General features: G+C 35.3%; 1 protein-coding gene across 6 annotated transcripts in view; it reads left to right on the forward strand.

The window, feature by feature from the left end:
- Nucleotides 1-21,706, forward strand: part of KCNMA1 (potassium calcium-activated channel subfamily M alpha 1) — a 412,932-nt gene that overhangs the window by 253,321 nt on the left and 137,905 nt on the right. For all 6 annotated transcript variants that reach the window (XM_083866064.1, XM_083866060.1, XM_083866061.1 and 3 more), the window contains exons 6-9: nucleotides 10,210-10,285; nucleotides 15,020-15,095; nucleotides 16,321-16,491; nucleotides 18,128-18,219. In XM_083866064.1, the coding sequence (XP_083722190.1) occupies nucleotides 10,210-10,285; nucleotides 15,020-15,095; nucleotides 16,321-16,491; nucleotides 18,128-18,219 (415 nt within the window). The remainder of the gene's footprint in view (nucleotides 1-10,209; nucleotides 10,286-15,019; nucleotides 15,096-16,320; nucleotides 16,492-18,127; nucleotides 18,220-21,706) is intronic.

A 21,706-nucleotide genomic window follows, 5' to 3' on the forward strand; every position in this document is an offset into this window, starting at 1 on the left:
AGCAAAGACAGGCAGAATTGCAAGTCTTTTTTTAAATCACCCTCCTGCAGCATGAGTCAGGCTTTAGATCTGGCCTTTGCCCTTCCTTTGCCTTTGTTCTTATCATTTGTTCTGCCCTATGGTTACAGCCTCTCAGAATAGCATATTCCTGATTTTAGTGCAATTTGTTCCTGATGAATGCCAGGGAAAATTATATAAGATGCTAACTTGTCATTTTTCAGGAAAGGAAGCCTCTTTATATTGAGTAGTAATGGTCACTTTAGAAAGCAATCCCCAAATTTCCAACCTCTCTTTGCAGGCTTAGCTTGCTGAGGTGTAACCGCTCACTTCAAGGATCATTTTGGTTTTAATCGCACCATCAGTAAAGTGTACAATTAATATTTTTCTCCCCAAATCAAAGAATTAAAAAAGGCATATTTCCTATATATTTTGAGTATGGACTTACAGTATCTGGAAAGGATTACACAAATGTAATATTAAAAAAAATAGAAAAAATGAAAAATGAATAAATTTTTTGCCTTCTTAACTCTCTTTTACCCATTAGGTAAATATGAATACTGGTTATTCTTCCCTTCATGGTTTCAGCCTTTTGTCAAAAATGGCGCCAACATCACTTGGGTGGGATAATACTTCTTTTGTAATATAAAATGTTTACAAGTTAATACTCTCTGATTTTATGTAAAGATCTGGTTTTCATTTACTACTGGCTACAGCTGTGCTTGATTTATGGGAATATGACAGAGTTGTTGCCTGAAAAGGTGTAAAGCAGGAAAGGTAATATCTCCATATCAAGTGACTGGTTTTGTTCTTGCTAATGCCAAGCTTTCTGAAAATGGTTTAATATTTCAAGACTTTGATACTAGGAGGAGATAAAAAAATAAATAATGCAACTACATGCATTTTCTCAGGAACTCAAAATTGGATTGTAAATTTATCTTCTAAACAATTTAGTGAGATTAATGAGTGGTAAATTCTCTGAATGAGAATTAATTTTGATTTTGTCATAATCCATAGATGTTGTTACAAAGCTGTACTAAAAAGTAGTTGTTGACCAACCTGTAGAGATTTTGTATTCAGACATGCCAGGTTATTTTTTCTTTTCTATGAATAATACTTTTACCATTTTTGAAATAGCAGCAATGAAAATTTTATGGGCTATTTTGTGCACAGCAAATGGTTTTTACATTGTCGTTTTAGAAGTAGCAATTTAAAAGAGAGAAAAGGTAGCAGTTGGAAAATTCTGTGTTCACTTATTGTAAATTAAATTAAAAATGAATTTTCAAGGAGAGAATAGTCAAATAGTCATAGGATATAACACAGTTATTTTTCTCTACAGCAGGTTTCTCCTTAGCAGATTTCCTTGTGTTTTTGTTTTTTTACAGATTGTGCTTTTGAGCACAACTGTAAGCAAACAGTAAACTACAATAGCACAGCAAATCCATCACCTGCATCTAACCTGTGTTTTAAAGGACAATAATTTGATACCCACTTCTATCCACAACATTGATTTTCCAAGGCAGAATCTAATGTTCCTTGCTCTCCTTCATGATGATAAAACAAGTACCCAGCCCCTGCAGAGCCAATGGTAAAGTGGAGCTTGGCTGCTGACAAGTCTTGCTTTCTTCTCCTGAATATTTAAGTTTAATAGCTTCACAATTGGATGGACTTTGAAAGCAAGTTGTCATTTAATTATAGCAGTACTTGCATAAGTATGTAAATCTATTTTTATGGCAAGGTCAAGGAGGGTCATGGAGTGATTTCCTTCAAGGGTGTACTTCTGTAGGAAATACGAAAAACTTCACTTGTAAGTAGCTTGGATTCATTGAAGGCAAAATAGGTTGTTAAAAGTCATTCTAGAGCTCTTTATAACAGAATGTTTGTTGATTAGTTTGGATTTAATACTTCAGAGCAGACATTTTGGGTACTGCTGGTAACACAAGGTTTAGGAGTTGTAGGTCAGACCAGGAGACCAAGGAACGTGTCCCTCACAGAGGTAGGAAACAGTGATATTCTACTGGTGGCACCACCTTCATGTGCTTAACTGGACTCCAGATTTTCACTCAGATGCTCATCTGGGCTAGAATACCTAAAAGGTATTTTTCTGGATAAGAAAAATAAATTAGTCTACAGAGAAGAATTTTCTGCCATCTAATTTTACATTGAATATAAAGAAGAATTGGCCAAGTAATATATCGATATTATAGATGGCAGCAGACTGTAATATCACTGAAAACAAGAAGTGTCTTTGGGCAATTGGGTTGTAGAACAAAATACTAAAAAAATATTCATTTGGAAAGCAGAAACATCTGCACAGAAGATACCAGCAGCTTTGTGTGGCTGGCTGTGATGTTGAAGAATGCTTCTCAGCACAATATGCCATCATCCTGCTACTGCTCAAATTTATATGCATTTTTTAAAAAAACTTGTGGAGCAGGTTTATTTTAGATTTAATCCTAGTTTATGTAATTTAATTTCTGTTTTCAAATTTTGATGTATGCAATAAGTTAAGTGCACGGACCAAAAAGAAAGAAAATTGATAAAAATCTGACTAATCCAAAAAGCTGAGGAGTTAAAATAATACTGTCAAATTGTTAAAACCAAAATTCTAGGTTATATAAATTAAACAGCTTGGCTCTTGCTATTTATTGCTTCGGTCCTGTTTTCCTTTAGAGATGTTCCAGGCTTTCAAGGTAAATGGATTCTACACCCAAACATTTGCTGTACTAAGTATGAAGTACACTAATGATAGGTTTAAAATTGGATAATAACAAGATTATAATACTAGTCAAGAGGAAATACAGAAAGGAAAATAGTGTGCCTTATATGGCAGAAAGTAAGTAGGACGTGCATTCATTTTGAGCTGTACAAGATGTGATTAGTAACATGGTTAAGTACTACCCTGTTCAAATCTTTTCAGCTTGAGAGGGATGATTCAAGTGCTCACAGATATATGTGGATGTTTGTGAGCATGTGGACATAAACGCCCATCCCTATATTCTCCAGAATATAGGAAGTGGGACTTGACTATTGGAATAGTGGAATAGACTATTGTGAGCAGTGGGAATGTAACCAGATTGTTTGTAAGAATGCAGTGTTAAAGGTTACAATGCAAAGAACTCACAGAAGTAATTTGTTTCACTGTCTGTATGTTACTTACAATTTGAGATTTGTGTGTGCTACAATCCCCTTTATATTTGGCAGTCCACCCCTTAATAACAGTTCCAAAATGCTTTGAAATCCTGTGTATTTCATATAAGCACATGGTGCAGCCTATTTTTGTGTCTGCTTTGCATTGTGCTCCAGATGGCATTGGTATATTTGTGGGTCTTCTGAGGCCAAAAAACAAGGGGGGAAAAAAAGGAAAAATAAAAAAGGAACAATAAGCATATTCCTTAAAATGAAGATATTTTTTTTCACAATGAAGTTTTTGTATTATGCTCAAAGCAGGAAAATTAATGAAGAAAATCTATCATATGTAATGAAAGGTCATGATTATTTTAATTTGAAGAGCTTTATCTAATTGAATGAGGTGGTAGTTGACTGAACAAAACTCCAGTTTTGTGAATATTCATAGGGCAAGTCTGCTTGAGAGAGCTATGGACTCTATTCTTTGTGCTCTTGCTTGATGACTAAATTGTTTTGTTTTGAATTCTTTTTCCTGCAGTAAGATAGCTGTCGTTAACTGGGGTTGGAGGAAGGGTCGTTATGTTTATTTGTTGGAGGTTTTTTAATTTCATCTGGGATAAATCCTGTAAGAGTTGGCTGATTATGTGACCTCTGCCTTCTGGGTACTAGCTTTAACTGGAAAATAGACATGTGAACTTGCCAAAGAAATTTATACACCGTAAGCAATTCCCTTAAGTACAGAAATTATAGAAAATATATTCTTTGTGAGTGTACCTGTTCATTCCAAGTGAACAGCATCGTGTTTGTGGGTTTTGAATCAATGGGTGTGGTTCTTTGATGTATCTGAAAGAGGCTTATGTGGTAATATCCGGATAGAAGATGGCTTTTAAGCTCTAATACATCACGGATCAGAGGAGCATCTGCACTGCCTGCTTGCTTCTGTGATTTGTTTTGTCCATCCAGTTTGTGATACTCTTAGTCTGTTTTGTCAAGCTGAGTTTTGTATTTGAATTCATTCCATTTGTTTCAAGCTAACGGAAATGGATTGGATTATACTGAATTATCTTTTGATAACAACTGGTAGAGGGGATCTTTATCCTGTGTCCAGTTAAACAAATCTGCTCCCAAAGAGAAGTTCTGTTAAAGAAAGAACTCGGAGCTGTCTCTGCACATTGATACTGAATTAGGAAAAGGAAGGGTAAATGTATGACCATCTTCACTGTTAGTGAATGCTGTGACTGAAGACTGGACCACAGTACTTGCAGTGCTCCCGGAGCTGAAGATACACAGCCATGATTCCCAGCAAGATTTTAGTCTACCACAACCCTTCTGGGGGCACTCGTACAGAAACGTACAAAACTACTAGAAGGCGTAAAAAATCTCATGGAGAATTGTTCAAAAATGGATATCGTGTCAAGCCTGGACACAACATTCCCGAGAAGGAAGAGCAACGTACTTGGCGAAACTCCTTGGTGTCTTGTTATAGGGTTGGCTCGTACTGGGGTAAGGTCCAACTCAGCTTTTTCTTCAGAACTGTAGTTCATTATACTGTCTCTGGTGCTAGTATTACTGTATCTTCTTAAAAAGATGTTCTGTTTTATTTTTCAGCTTAAAAAACTCTGCAGTATGTAAGTCGCTTTGTAGGAAGAATTCTTGCCCAAACTTGCACACTGCAGTGTACTCCTGTCTCCCCAGTAAAGGGGTTCATTCTAGAATCAAATAGTCCAGTCTTCATTGAAGGATGAAATGTAATATTCTGCAGTGTTGGTGTTAGCAAGAAATTTTGCTTGAAACTGCTGTCATTATTTAAAAGATGTAATTGCAGCTTGAAGGAGTGTGCAGCAGAGAGATTTATTAACGAATCTTTGGTACAGCCTTGTTTGAAAGCAATCTGTGTAGATTCTAAACGTGATTGTAGTTTCACTCTCCTGGTCATAGAGCACTGTTTTTTTTTGTGCTGCAGGCTGTTCACCCCACTTGTACTGTTGCATAACAGAGGTGGGGAAATGTATAAAAATATTTTGTCTGAGTTGTTTCCAAGGATTGACACATCCTTTTCCTCCCATTCTATTTCTTCTTGTCTTTTTTTTTCTTTGAACTTTCATTTTCAAGCCTATCTACAGGGAGTAAGATCTCAGATAACTCTGCTGTACTCTGTGAAGATGTTCAGAATAGAATTGTTTTTCATCCTAAAAATTACCCCTCCATCCTGTGTCTCAAAAATGGCTCCTAAATATGGATTCTGGGTTGGTTTTTTTTTTTCAGATTTCAGTAAACCATGTGATCTTAAATGAACTCTGGGATAGAAGTAGCCATTGATAGGTTTGATGAAGATGCTGTTCTGATAAATGGTTTGTCAGGAATAGAAGTGGTAAACAGAATCTGTGTGGATTGAACCCTTACACCAATATTTTGGATATACTATTGTCCATTAGACAAAAAAAATAAATTGCCTAAGGCAGTAAGAAAGAGATTACATATCTCATTGGTGAGGAACAGTGTAATGCTTGGTGTTGATCTTGTTGATTCACCTCTCATGTTGAATGAAGAAATATCCCAGTTCCTGTTTCTATTTATTAGAATCTCATTAAAATAATATAAGTGTAGTTGTCAGGATTTCCTTGCATTTCCATTTAGAGATTTAAAATGGTACATTTTCCTTTTTTTAGGGGGAGTGGGGGGGAGGAGGGGGTTAGGATTTGCAACCTATAACTAACCCTGTTTGCTTCTGTATATTAATCCAGTGGAGAGGATCACTTCAGCAGAGAGGGTGCAAAACTGTCTGACAGACAGAAAAATACCCTATAGCTTGTAAAGTCAAATAAAGCTCTGAATAACACTATTTACTTTGCTGTAAACTTTATAGATAAAATAATTTTCTAATGTTATTGCATTGCTGTTGGCAGATGGTTTATTGGCGGTGTCAGGATCACTATTCTGTACTAAAGAATCCATCCATTTTGCTGGGTCCTTGGTAAAGAGTAAGAAAAAAAGTATTCCTGCTGTATTCTAGATGTAAACGGGTAGTTCAGCATGGTACATTGCTTCCTATTGAACAGATAATTGATTTCTCTAAAACTGATTTCAGAGGTTTTGGGCAATAAGTGGCGTCTCCTAGTGACCGTTTTTTTAGATTTTTTACAGATTTTAGGTTGAACACCATGATACAAAATAATATTATACACGTATTTTACATTTTCAGTATATTTTGAAAACCATCTGCTGCACAGGCAACACAGTAGCTAAAGAAATATTTTTGCAGTAAGGAAATAATCCTGTGGTAGAGTTGAAGGTTTATTTGAATCATCATACCTACAACTACAACTAAGACTATTGTAATAGAGGTGGAAACTGTTGAATGAAACACTTTGTCTCATGTTGTTTAAGGAATCTGGTTTATAATCACAAAAGCTTTTTCTGGTCTTGATATCTATGAATATCTTGGCTTTTTCCTGGGTATTGTGGCTGAAATGAACTCCAATTCCTAAGCGTAGTTTAGTCATCTAGTTAGAAGCAGAGGACTGAGAAACTCAAGTGGTCCTTCTTTTATTTTATCTGTGTATTTTTTTCTGTTATTAGAGAGATTTTCTGGGTAAATTTCAGTACTTCTTTTTTTTTTTTTTTTTTGTATAATTTGTACTGTAGCAGATCATATCCTATTCTAGTCATATCCTGTAAGAAAATTCCAATATAAAACTCTTTGGCAAGAAAAAGGTGAGTTACATGATGGAGAGAAAGCAGCAAGCACTTCCTGAGCATTCTGTTTATCATTTTACAATTAACTTTGGCAGACAGGGTCCATGAAATGCAAAATTAGGATGGACTTCACTGTAATACGTAAGAAACTTACCCTATCTCAACTCTTGATCATATCATTTAAATGTAAAACAGTTTTGTAGGTATTTAATAAGAAAAGAAGTTCTTCTCCACTCGTATAAAACACATTCCCAAATATTGCTAAGGAAAGAGAGCTGTACACATTTGTATATATAGCTGAAACAGCTTTGGGAAAGGGGGAATTTTTTGTTAGTGTTTTCTGTTTTTGATGCACAAACAAACATCAACCATTTCTATTCTTGGTAAGGTGGTAGACCTGAAAGAGCTCACATCATCTGAGCTGTGAGAGAGTGGGTTTGAGTGCACCCTCAGCAGGTGTGCAGAAAACACCAAGCTGAGTGGTGCAGTTGACATGCCTGGGGGGAGAGGACGCCAAAGGATCTGGACAATTTGAGAAGTGGGTCTGTGGGAGATTCCTCAGGCTCAACAAGGCCAAGGACAGGGTCCTGCACTTGGGTTGGGGCCATCCCCAGTGTCAGCACAGGCTGGGTGAGGATGGGATTGAGAGCAGCCCCTGCAGACGGCTTGGGGGTGCTTGCAGATGAAAAACTGGACATGAGCCAGCCATGGGTATTTTTGCAGCCCAGAAAGCCAATTGTGTGCTGGGCTGCATCCAAAGCAGTGTGGGCAGCAGGGCAAGGGAGGAAATTCTATCCTCTTGTCCATTCTTGTGTCCAGATTGGGGCCCCTTAGCACAAAAATAGGGGGCAAGACCTCTCCGTGAGGAAAGGCTGAGAGCTGGAGTTGTTCAGCCTGGAGCAAAGAGGATTTTGAGGAGACTTTACTGTGGTCTTTCAGTATCTGAAGGGAGCAGACTCTTTAACAGGACCTGCTGCAGTAGAAAAAATGATAATAGTTTCTGTATCATAGAATACAGATAAGGAATTTTTTTACCATGAACATGGTAAAACACTGGAACAAGTTGCCCAGAGTGGTGGTAGATGCTCCAGCCTAGAAACATTCAAGGTCAGATCAGACAGGCTCTGATGTAGCTGCTCATTGCAGGGAGGGTTGGGCAAGATGACCTTGAAAATTCATCTCTACACAAACTATTGTATGATTCTGTGAAAATCACATAAAATGAAATACATATTGGAATATAATAGCAGATCTGTTTGTGCCTAGGAAACTTCAGGATATTGGAAAGAATTAATTTGCCGTGTAGTAATTCCTTTGGCTTTCATAATTGAAAGCCATTTTGTAGTTAAACTGTCTAAGCAAACTCTCTAGCTTTTTTGTTTTTTTGGTTGGGTGGGGTTTTTTTATATTTTTTTATTTATTTTTTTTCTAATTCTCTTCTTTGAAGGATTTTTTTTTTTTTTTAATTTTGTTGGCTGCAGCAAATGCAGGACTTCATCTATAATGATTTTCTTCTTCCACAAAAAATGCATTGAACCCATAGTATTTTTCTTCTGTCATTTAATATCTCAGCAATTAAAATATATCTTAGCCCTTATAATGGAGATAGAGGTTTTGTTGCTAACTTAGACATTTCTCAGGTTTCTTTTTGAAACATAGCAATTGTTAACTTGGTCTTATCATTGGCTTCGGATGCAGTGCAGAATATTTGAGAGGCAGGGTTGTTATCCCTTCACCTCAGCCATTTTTCATAAAGGTTCATAGGAAGTGGAGTGATGAAAGCAACTGCATGGAAAAGAACTGGAAAGTTTATGATTTCTAGTAAGGATCCTTTCCTTCCCTGTCTAAGCGCATCTCTTTGGGTAGGAGTAGCAACTGGGAATGACTGGAAGTGGAACAGAGGGATGTGTCTCTCACAGTTCCAGCAATATGATCCAAAGTTATCATTCTCTAATTGCAAAAGGACCTGACATTTAGCATTATTAAGCTTCATTTAATTTCTTTTCATTTACCTGAATCCATTTAGAAAGTTGTGATTAATATTCAGAGTTCTCCACAGTCAGTAATTAAAAAGAAACTTTATATTCATATAATAGACAGGATTGTACTTCAACACTACTTAAGAGTCTCAACAAGAGAAAACATAAGAACAAGTTTTTTATTTAACAACTTCCCAAGAATACTGCAGGAAAAACTTCTTGATTTAAACACATCTTGCCACATGTACCTTTGTGCTTGAGGGGAACCTCTTATTCCAGTGGGATGATGAAAGTTGTGACCAGTTTTATATATCTGCCAGGATCAATATTTCCTTAAGTTTCTAGAATTAAAAAGTATTTTCTCCCACTGGAGTTGGGTAAAATTGATGTCAATAAAGGGAATGTATGAGAAGAAGCTGCTCTGAACCTTCTTGTAACAGTTGCAATACCACGTTACTCAACTTTTATGTAACTCCTGGATGTACTCTAATGAAAATTATGCTTCAAGCTTTACTTTAATTTTATAAGCTGTGCATATGTACAGTACAAAGTGTACTTTTATTCATATGCCAAAGATCTGCGGCCAAATCATTTACTATCAGCATAAGGCTATTTTAATAATTTAAGCCCTTAATCTTCTATATTAGTTTCTCTAGCACTCACTCTTTCTGTCTCACTGACTTTGTAGTTGTCTGGGAATTGCTCTGCACGCAATCTGATTTCAGCATAAAAATGCTATTTCTTTGTAAAAATACTTTTTAAAAAATAGTTGATATGTAATATATTCCTATAGTTATAGACTGATGGAAAGAATTATAGTAAATTTGCCATTTTTTAAGAGAAAAAGTGTAATTTCTCTCTTTTCCTGCTTGAGTTTTTTGAAATTAGAGTGGAGATAGGAAGCATTATTACTGTAAAAGATTTTACGTCATTAAGATTTACCAAATTTAATCAGGCATATACAGTCTACTTTATCCAGGTTATCAGATCTCCTGCCCATGATCTGTTATTTTTCACTAAGCAACGCAGGGGCTTGGAGGACTGAGATGTTTCACACCTGCCTGTGTCTTTGACAGCCTGAAAGAGAAGGACATGTGCACTTCAACTACCAACAGAAACCTCAGTGAGGCTTTTCCCCCTTAGCTTTCAGCTATGTGTGTCTCCTCCCATTGCTTTCTACAAAAACTAAGGCTTTCTGGTAGGAAAAATCTGTTATTAGGGAAATAAATTTAAAGGAATTTGAAAAATACCTGTTAAGGATCATTGAACAATTAAATATGGAAGAGCATTTCAAAGGTATTTGACGTTTTGTATGTTACCTATGTTGATTTAATTGATCACTGTCATTGTGATGTGCTGTTACCATTTGAATTATTCTTTACTATAACTTTGGTTTTTTTTACTGCAGGTTTAAGATTTTTAAGAGCCCTTAGACTGATACAGTTTTCAGAAATCTTGCAGTTTCTGAATATACTTAAAACAAGGTAAGACTTTTTCTTACATACTGATTTAGCTGCATTGGTGATAGAATGTAAATGAGATTTGGGGCCCCAGTAATACACGAATTTTCTTTTCTGAAACCCCCTCCCCCTTGTTAACTGTTCTTTAAACCCTTTTCTGCTGATGAATGATTTATCAGTGACAGCATCTTTTGCTATGTGATAATTTTAATTGATGTGTTGTTATATTTGAAACACCAAGCAAGGTCATGTGTTGATAAATTAACAGCAGAATTAATTACATAGTTTTGAACTGATTAAACATTGCTTCTTTCCATACATTCAGTCCATGTTCTGCTGTCTTGAAAAAACTGAAATCAAAATTAATTGAAAAAGAATACAGTTAAAAAGTGAGAAATTCTCATTTTGGCTCTTCCAGGTTTTTTTGAACTGAGCATCATTTTTCACATCAAAAACATATTAAAAATTACACTGAGCTAACTTTATATTGTGTTCATTGTCCTTAGTATTTCTTCCATATAATAATTAAAGTACTCCAATTAACCTTCTGACTTACTGGTTCTTTGGCCTATTAATACATGAAAGTTGTGCAAGAAAAGCACAATTTTGGACAAAAGATCATTTTGAAGGAAATAAAGAGAAACCTTCCTGTCCCTTGAGGTTGATGACATATTGTTTTTCATCATTCTCTAAAATGCTGCAGGGGAAGTATTGAACCCAGCTTCTAATAATTACTGTATAATCAGTTCCATTTTTGAAGCCTCTCCTCTCTGCACCAGTTGCTATAGATGTGTGAGGGTTTTATATGCAGGTAAATCCATTTCCTGCTGTGAAAATTTGTAGCAATGGGAAAACAGGTACTGAAATTTGTACAGACTCACAGTGAACAGCTGTTTCTTCAACCCTTAACCTTGAAACTATTCTCTGTACTGTAAAACTTTCACACTGTCTGTCTCTAGTTGTGTTACTGGAAGGAAGCCAGTTCTGGTCAAACAAAGACATCAAAGAATGTAAGGTGAAGTCCCATAGCTCAGAACGCTCAGTATGGGGAAGGAGAATAAGATTTAACATGCAGAACAACTCTACTGCAGGAAATGGCAGTCAGTGGAGAAGCCCCATAAACTCAAAGCATTCGGTAGTGCAGATTTGTGAAATTCCAGATCCATAAATGTGCATTAATCACATTCAAGGTACTCAGAGCTGGTTTATTTAAGATTGACCTGTTCATTGAAATAGCCTTTCTCTGGTGCAGAATTTACTCTAATATTAGATATCATCATCTCTGTGATTATTTATATGGCTGCCAAAATATCTGCAAACTCAAATGTTGATTAGCAAAAGCAAAACTTTCTTATTTGAGTATTTCAGTTTAGTCAGGTAATTCATCCTTAGCAGTTCATCGCTATCATTTATTCAACTGAAAAATTGTCACTGCCTCAAAACATTTCATTATGTATCTTCCTGTTCCTGGTAATGCAACAGAAAATCATGTCTGCTCTCTTTTTTTCTTAATAACCTGAAATGAACTAAATAATTTGGAATATCAGCAATGTTCACAAAACATTTATTTTTTTAATGGATGTGTCAAGTTAAATTAACAGAATGCAATTTTCTTAGAAGAGTTTCTAGTTACACCTGATATAAATTTGATAGTGTGAGTGCTTGAGGTTTCTTTTAATATCTTGCATGAGCTTAGGTTTTAGAAAGCAACAAGCTAGAAAATTAATTTATTATTGCTACTGCTACCTTCAGTGAGAAATTTTCATATCTTCAGTGTGTTCTGAAGTACCATCAGAACTGCAATTTATGTGCTGCACACACATTTTCTATTATAGTACCAGAATACTCTTTATTTGAGAGCTTCTGGTTCACAATTATTTTGCTTCCTAAAAAAATAAAGCTTGCTGAGCCCTTGTGATCAATGGAGAATTTTTAAAATAATTTTGTACAAGTTAGAGCTGTTAGACTAGTAGGCTCAGCAAATCTAGTATTATTTAAATAAAATTTAATTCCCTAAATTCAATTGGTGATTTTAATTATATACTGTGGCCTTAAACCTTTATTATTATATTAAGTCTTCTACTGTATTGTATGCTTTTGGCCTGCTACTGCAACATTATTTTGCTCAGGGACAATTAAAGTTCTTGTAGAATTAAGATTTTTTTAGCATTTTTTTACAGTCCACTTTTAAGATTTTATTGACATTGTCAACATTTTAGGATTTTTGTGAATATAAAGATGAAGAATTAATAACATAACTTGAATTGTTGAATTGGAGTAGCGGATTCAGAATATCATTACAAGCTCTGAAATTATAATAGGGAAAAAAATTACTTTTTATCATTAAAAATTCAGCAAAAGAAAAGAGTTCTCCATTTCAGGTGATATGTATTTATATGAAAAAGGTATGGAACTGATTTGACTTAGACATTTCAGTGCATTTGGCATTAATAACACATAACAACTGAGAAAATGAGAAACTGATCAGGTATATTAAACACTGCTGTAGTTTTAATATTTAGTGCAATTGCAGAGAAATTTTCTCATCCTTTCCTCTTTTCTTAAGTAAAGAAAAACATTTACTGTAACCTATAAATGAAAATTACTCCTGGAATTATTGGCTGAGGTATGAGGATTAAAGGGGAACATATATTATTTACATAGTGAGCAGAAGGGACATTCCAAAAATGGAATCCAGTGAAAGAAGCGGCAAAATGTAAAAACAGAGGCAGCAAGGAGACTAGCAATGTGTTAGGTGATTATTAGAATATCTGAAAAAAAAAAAAAAAAATAAAGCTAAATACATTTGAAACGATCCTGAAAGACAAAGCAAAATTTTACAGTGGCACTTTAAAACAGAGTTCATCCTGTACTCTGCCAAGGATTTGTTTCCCTCATTTGAAATCAAATGTATTTTACTCAAGATTTTTTTGTTCCCATGTTTTATGAAATTGAATTGTACAGTTTTTAGTTGAAAATTTTGTCTCCGTTATTTTCTAATATATTTCAAAAAAACTGCAGGGGCTTAGGCAGGGCTCACAGTAAGGGATTTTGCACAGATGTTGGAAAGAGCTTAAAGAGGGGGAAAATATTTATGACTAATCCTTCATCTATATTTAGACTCTGGCAGAAACACAGGGAGTATTTCATAGAGGACAGACAAGGTACACTGTTTAATAAATCTTCAAAAATAAAATGTGCCAAGCAAGTAATGTAAATAGTTACTAATAATAGGTATTACATGAATATTCAAATTAATATGAAGAGACCAACAGACACATAATTTTTTATCAGGAACATCTCGTGTTCTAAGTTCAGGTGAAGGATGAGGTTCAGCCTTTCATAATGGAGCTTTCCATCAGCATCACTCCTATGATTTTGTTTAATCTGGGAACCCATTGGATAGGGTCCTGTGCTATAAATGAGTGGAACCACTAAGAAACTAGGGAGTTTAATGAGCAATAAGTTTAAGAAAGAGAAAAATAGGGAATATATGTTGGTGAACACTAACGACAAGACTGCAGATATACTATTTATTTTGTTTTTGAGTACCATACTCATTTCATGGTCTGTTATATTACCTAGTCATATTCTATTCCTTGTACCCCCATGTGTCCACTAACTGTAACTTTTAAAAATATTTTTAAAGCAGCTCTACTGGTGAATTTTACAGGTTTTCTTCCTAATTTTGTTCAGAGAATAATGAATTTTTATTGTCCTTCAAGTAATTATAAACAGAAACATTAATTATGCCACAAAACTACTACTGCTAACACTGATAGTGATTTTTTTCCCAATTTTTATAGTTATTAATGTATTGCTTTAAGGATAATTATGGGGGTTTTTTTCTGAGGTGTTATACCTTCTTATAAATATTTTCAAAACCACGAATGAGTAAGAGTGTTTAAACACAGTCATCCATGGATTGCAGTTCCTCGTGTTTCTATTGATTCTCCTCCTTAGGACAGTGATTTTTTTTGAGAAGAGACAGAGCAGGTTTTATTTGTATTTCTTCTAGAAGATTTTAATTATGGCATTTTCCTGCTGAACTGAGTGAGGTTCTTGCTTCAAAATAATTTCTGCCTACGATAGGGAAAATTCTACTCAGTGTGACTAAAAAGTATTTGCAGGGTTTTTGGTCAGTGTAAATTATACTTTTTTCTTTTTTTTTTAGAGAAAAATGTGAATATGAAGTATGAAATACTCTAATTTCATGTGAATTTTCCATAAAGAGGTCCATAGGTGTTCGTGCAAGCAGAATAATATGAAAAATACTTAGGATTTTGCACAGGAACTATAAAATACCTTAGTATTAAAATACCTCGCTTAGTTCTTTAATTTTGGAATCATAATTTTCTCATGCATTTTTTATGTATTTACATGTGAATTATTCTTAGTGTATAGCAGTGAAAAATGAAGAGGTGAATGCACTGAGAGGCAACAAAATTATCTGTGAAAAAGCATTATTTCTATTTCTATTAGTTTATTTCTGACTACTGATGTAGCTAAGATTTCTGTTTGTCTTTCTGCTCTCTTACATTGGGACTTTTTCTTCAAGCTATCTAAATGATGAAAATGTGAAATCTCCAAAGGAAAGACGATACATATTATATGCAAACTTTTGAATTAGGGAGTCTGTTTCTTCTGGGAAATAATCATCAGGTCCTTGAGTCTAAAGCGTGCAGTCGTATACGGGTACCTGTAAAAAACGCGTGATAAATTCTAGTCTAAATTCCTGTTTGCTTTGTTTACTTCCAGTAATTCCATCAAGCTAGTGAATCTGTGCTCTATATTTATCAGCACGTGGCTGACAGCAGCTGGGTTCATACATTTGGTGAGTGCATCTGGGAACACTTCATTGACTTTTCCTGCTGGACCGCGGGCTCTCGGAGCCGCTTCACTGCTGACACCGCGCTGCTCTTCGGTAGAGCCTGACCCCATCCATGGACTGCAAAGAAGAGGCGTCCCAGCTCCCCCAAGCTCTGAGGCTTGTTCTCCCCTCTCAGGAGGGTGTGAGCATCCCTCTCAGAGGGGTATGAGGGTGAATTTTGGGTATCCCTGGCCTCAGCGGGGTGCTGAGCAGCAGATGGCGGTGTTCGCCAGGGAACGCCCTAATGGGACCCATGTCCAGCTGGAGCAGTTCACTCGCTCCCCTCCAGAGCTGCATCCAGCTGTGTAGGATTGCAGTCAAATTCCTTCTTTCCTTGCTATTTCAGTCACTTATTTTTCACCCTTATAGAGATCCACCCAGATCTTGAATGTTTTAGTTCATATATAAATTAAATTTATTTAATTTCTCATTCACGATAGAATATGGATTCAATATATTTCTCATTTGCGTAGAACTGTATTTTTACACTCCTCTGGGAAAATGTAGCATTTCTATCTAGAAGCAATACCTTTTTCTATTTTTAAACAAACGGAGCATAACACGCCTTAAATATTGCCTCAAGTCCAAGGGAATGCTGTTTTTAGAATTTGGATTTTTTTTTCAGCAAAAACTTTTCTATCCTACTGTAGGAATATTCCAACTTTTTTACTGTGGAAGAAGTTTTAGATGCCACACTCCTTTCCCACTGAAAAATTTAGAATTTTGTCACAACAGTGGCTGGCATTTTGAAAAAGTAGTAGCATACTATTAAAGGTGCCAGTAATGCCTTCAATAGCTACATAATCTTTCCAAACAAAAACATTGAGGAGTATAATTGCATTAAAAGTGAGATTGGCTTTGAAAATATTTTGAACAAATTTTTATTAAATGAACTTACCTAACTGCATGACTGAATTACATTATTTAGTGGTGCCTGGAAATGATACTTCCCATTAATTATCTGAGTAGCAAGGCTGTATGTATTGGCAAAAGAACTGCAGTGCTCCATTTGGCACAGGGTCAGGTTCTGTATTTGATCTAAATAAATCACAGGAAAGGATTCAGAGTTCATATTATATGCCAAATTATATATCTATACACACATACAGGCACATGCATGAAAGGGTGGAGTTAATTCGAGTTAATTATAATTAATATAATTCATTATATGTTTTCTTGTACATTGTAGGTGGAGAACTCAGGGGATCCATGGGAAAATTTCCAAAATAATCAACCACTGACATATTGGGAATGTGTTTATTTGCTGATGGTTACAATGTCCACTGTTGGCTATGGAGATGTTTATGCAAAAACAACCCTTGGTCGCCTTTTCATGGTCTTCTTCATCCTTGGGGGATTGGTAAAAATTCTTCCTTATATTTTTCTTAATTTTCCAGTTACCTTAAAACTTGATGCTGTATATCTCAATGTTGTAATTAAGGAAACAGTAATATCTATATTAGTAAATTAAAATTAATTATAAAACGTTAAAATAAGTTTAATATGCATTTTTTCCCTGTAGATAAATATTTTGGCAGAGCTTGTCAAATTAGTCCAGAATTAGTTCAGAATTAGAATTTTTCTAATCCATTTGAATGAGTAATGCATGTGAATACATAAAGTGCCTTAATATTTCAACATAAAATGTTATTTGTAGTCTTCCAGTTCATAGTGACTGATTGTAGAGCATTTTTGGAGGTTGCTATTGATATTTAAAGGCACTTTGCGGTTTCAGAAGTCCTACCCACCCTTCTGTGTTCCTTCCCAGAATTCCAACAAACACTGTGGCTTTGGACTGCCTTAAAGAGCAGCTTGCCTGATCCAGATGATGGCAAACCACGTTCTCTTTCATGTCATGTAGCACAATTTTAGCTCACAATTTATCACATGACCATAACCAGTATCCTTTTATATCAGCAATTTCTCATGTTCTTTGTCTTGTATGTAAAGAGCACCCAAGTTACTATTTGTCTTGTCAACTTTGCCATTATTTTTCAGTGCTAGAAACATTATTACACCTGTTGCAATGTTCTCTAAAGCAGCAAAGTTTATTTTAGCATTTACACTGTGCAGGGTAAATGCTTTACAGGTGACTCGTAATTTATATTTTGCCCATGTGCAAATGTATATTGTTACTTTCCCCTCATCCATTGATTTCACATATACATATATCTCACAGAGGTGATATATATATATATAACCAATGTTTTGAATGCCATATATGAGACACACAGAGATACATATGACCATTATATATATGCATTCCCATCTCTGTTTATTGACATGTCAAATGGCAGTAGCTCTTCGAAGTATCCAGCCACAAGGAAGCTGTTTGTTGGACAAAACATGGCACAATAATTTTTATTTTCTCCTCAAAACCTTTTTTTCTGTCACATGTTCCAATCCTTCTAAACCCAAGAACTTTTGGAAAAGTTTTTTTTGGGGGGGCGGGGATATTTTTGGGATTTTTTGTTTCTTGATGGGGAAATAACCCCTGATTTTATCTTGTTTTTGTCTTCTTTTAAATTCTTACAATAGGGGGAATAGTCTGTATTTTTAAAAAGAAATGAAACAATAATGATAATACTTGGCTTTGGTTTTTTGCAGTGGGGGTTGGATAGGTTTTTTCCCCCTCCCCTCTTCAGGAAGAAATAGACATAACTGTTTCTTGTGATTAGATACCAGTTTGAAGTAATTTTGTTCTTGCTTTGTTTTATGTGTCCATTTTTCCTCTTTTGACCATTTTCTTAATTTATAAGGCGTGTACCTTGTCCAGAACCAACTTTTTACATTGAGCCCTCTTGTTTTGTTTGATAAGAACTTTTTCACTTTTTTTTTTTATTTTTTTAATTTTCTTTTTTTAAACAACTGCATAGATCTAATTCTTTTGCATTTTCAGATCTTAAAAAAATATTTATCTTCTGAAAATATTCATCATCCCCCTTTCTTTGGCCTCTCTTTTTAGTCTTTTCTTCTGTCTCCTATCTTCTTCTTAGGCCATGTTTGCCAGCTACGTCCCTGAAATCATAGAGTTAATAGGAAACCGCAAGAAATATGGTGGTTCCTATAGTGCGGTTAGTGGAAGAAAGTAAGTATCCCAAGAGGCTCTGCTGCCTCTGCTGCAGTAGAACACTCTCTGCATGCCATTTTCTTTTTTTTTTTTTCTGTGTTTTTGTTTCGTGCATGTAGGCAATGTTTGCTCGCTACGTGCCAGAAATTGCTGCTCTCATCCTTAATCGGAAGAAATACGGCGGAACTTTTAACTCAACCCGAGGCAGAAAGTAAGTCCAAAACGACCAGGTGTGGTTGTGGGACTCTAAAAGAGCCCCTGAAGGTGGTAATAGCTGACTCACAGCTTGCAAGGCTGCATTCTTTGACATCAGATGTTACCACTGGAGAGTTGTCACACTATAATTAGAGACCTGGGCTGTGCTATGGTACAAGTCACAACGTTTTGTCCCTACTTCAAGAGAACCTGGATACCACTCAGACTACACTGGCATATCTTGTAAAAAAGTGCTGCTATTATATGTGCAGTTAACTTCTGCTGCAAGAGTGAGTTGTTACTTCACCATTTTGGGCATCAGAATATCGTGTGGTTTATCTCTTAACTAAGTAACAATGATAATTCACATGATTTTCAGACAACTCAGTTCTTCTTTGTTTTACCGAATGCAGAATAGGAGATATATATTGTCCAGTTTGTTCTGTAAGACTGACTATGTAAGAAATCTTACAGCCCTGCTTCTCAATGTTCAATCAGCAGATTCAGATCTCAGACATCTTTGTTTTGACTTCCCATGGATATTGCAAACTCTCGTAATTCTAGAGTCTGTGACCAGGGATTTTAAAGCAGTTCACTTCCCTGTACCACACTAAGCATATCTGAAGAGCAGACAGTAGCCTTAATATCAAAATAGCATTGTAAGAAAACAAACCTACTGTTTTTACCTGGTGGTAAAGGTTAAATTTTATTGGACCACATTACCTCATTACATTTCTATTGAAAGCCTGCTTGTTCTCTTGACCGAGTTAAAACTAGCCCTCTGTGGCATTCCCAGCTCCTGGATGTGCTGGGCTATAACCTTTACTAGATGTCCTTGGTGATATAGTGCAGTACAGCACAATATCTACCTTTAGTGTTGCCATCCTTCATTTCATTACATACCATTGTGACATCCACTGGTACAGTATATTTGCCCTGAAAGTCTAGTCATACAGAGAGTCCTTTCCATATGATATAAATAAGGTACTGCAAGAAATTTATCTGATGAATTGTCCCTCTTCTTACTTTAAGAAGATAATTTTTTACTTCCTTTCAAATCATCACCCATGCAACATTTTGTTGAAGTGGATTATGGTTTTATCAAGTTATTTCTTCTTTCTATGTAGCAGAAAGACTGTAAATGTCCCACAGAGCTAATTCTAGAGTACTTTTTTATATCACTTTGTAGATAAATCGAAGTTCTAAAATTAGATATACTATTTTCTGTTCAATAATACTCAAGCAATTAGATAGTAAACTTCAATATGTGTATTTATTGAGATACCCCCAAATGTCTAAGGTAAACTGTAAACACTGATGTTGGAAACTTACATCACTCACCCAGACAAGCTAAATGCCTTGATTTATTTTTGAGAATGAGTAGTATTGGTAATTTCCCAAAATATTTATTTGTGACAGAGGCCAGGACTCAGTTTCATATTTATGTTCATACTTGTTTTCTGAAAGAGAATTTTTTCGAACTCAGAACATATCCCTCTGATTTGAAAACTCTAAAGGAGTTATAGCAGAGGGGAAAGTGTTTAAAACCCATTTTACACACAGACTTTGTCCCTCCCCTTCTACATTGTTACTAGTACCCAGCATTGCTCAGATGTCTCCAAATTTGGACCTGATCTTCCGTCAGAACCCCACATCCTGAAAAGCTCAACTTCAGATTACAGGCTGCTGTTAGCTTTGGGGCGTGCTTAATTTTATTTTTTCACTGTTTTTTTTTTTTTTTTTTTTTTTGGTCTTTCTTTATATGCACTTTGTTTTTATCTCACTCTGTTGTCAGTGCTTTCTCTGCTGGTCTCTACTGCTCATATAATTTGTTGCTTGAAACTCAGCTCTGTCATCAGCGTACAAACTGTTCCATTTACTTTATGCATTGTTTTCTGGTTCAATTTTTTAATTACTAAGTAGTTTAAAGATGTCCTTTGCTCATGTGGGTCTTTCATCAGAGAATCTAAGCTTGGGAACTGCACAGTAAAAAGCCATTAGCACTCCTTGTTTGATGTTGCTTTTGCAGTCAGTAGAACAAGATTGATGAAATGTTATGTTTGGCCAAAATTGAAGTTTTCATTTGGAATTCAGTGTTGAGAGAATGGATTGTCAGAACCAATAAGTTTTCCTTTGCTTGGGATATGGACATGTGGTAGTAATTAGCAGTATAAGGTCTTTAGTTGAGCAACCAAGCATAGATTCTGGCAGGAAAAATGATGAGAAACTACAGTTGTTCTATTTCTAATGTCAGAAAGTTTCCAGATAAAATTAAGTACATTTCCAATATGAAAACAGCTGAATTTTGGTGAAAGACACAGTTTTAGTTCTTAAAACTGCAAATGTGTGTACTTTTAAACTCTGTACAACATAGATAAATACGTGGAATCTGCTTTGTAATATCTATGTAAATCTGTTTTTACACTGTCATGGTTTAACCCCAGCTAGCAACCAAGCCAGGAAACAGCACAACATGTTGCCTCCTAAACTCTCTGTGTGTAATAACATGATTAGTAAACATTTAGGTCAGAAATTAAAACCAGTGTATGGCTGTGTATGTTTCGAGTTTTGCACTAAGTGACTTAAATACTATGGAGAGCCCTTGCTCTATGGAGTTGTAACTACAAAGGAGCTAGAATGTGTGCATAAGAGTTATTGATACAAACTTCACTAAGTAAAGAAGAGAAATAACCAACACACCAAGTTTGATCGCACATATCATTTTGCATTTCAGCCAATAAAGCCCACAAAAGATCATAAACCATATAGGATTCATTTTGCATAAGAACCTTCTTTTTGTCTTAGATGAGACCTATACATACAAACTTTGGAAACAAAAGTAGTTTATAAACAGTATGCAGTTATCATTGGTTAAACTTACTAGATAATAGGTTAATTTAGTTGTAAAAGTCCGCAGGGAGTTTTTTAGATTTTTAAATTGAATTATAATTCCTGCTTTGTAGTATTATTGTAGGGAGACATCTAAGGAACAGGAATTTCTTTATAGTCTTTGATTGAAGTTTCATCTTCAGCAATTAAATGAACAGCAGTACTTACTGTTGCATTTATACCAAAATATCTATACTAATATATCTCTATAAAATGTAGCTGAGGCCAAATGTACACATTTAATGATGAGTAATGAATTTGGCATGATTACAATCTGGAACAAAAAAAACCCAACCAAGCAACCAAAAAACCCTGACAAACAAAACACACACACTTCCTTATACCCTGTCTACATTTAGCTCTTTTTTTTTTTTTTTTTTTTTAAAGTTTTTAATTTGACTTTGTTCAGGATTTTTCTCTG

This window comes from Zosterops lateralis, assembly GCF_965231275.1.
Source record: "Zosterops lateralis genome assembly, chromosome: 8".
NCBI lineage: Eukaryota > Metazoa > Chordata > Aves > Passeriformes > Zosteropidae > Zosterops > Zosterops lateralis.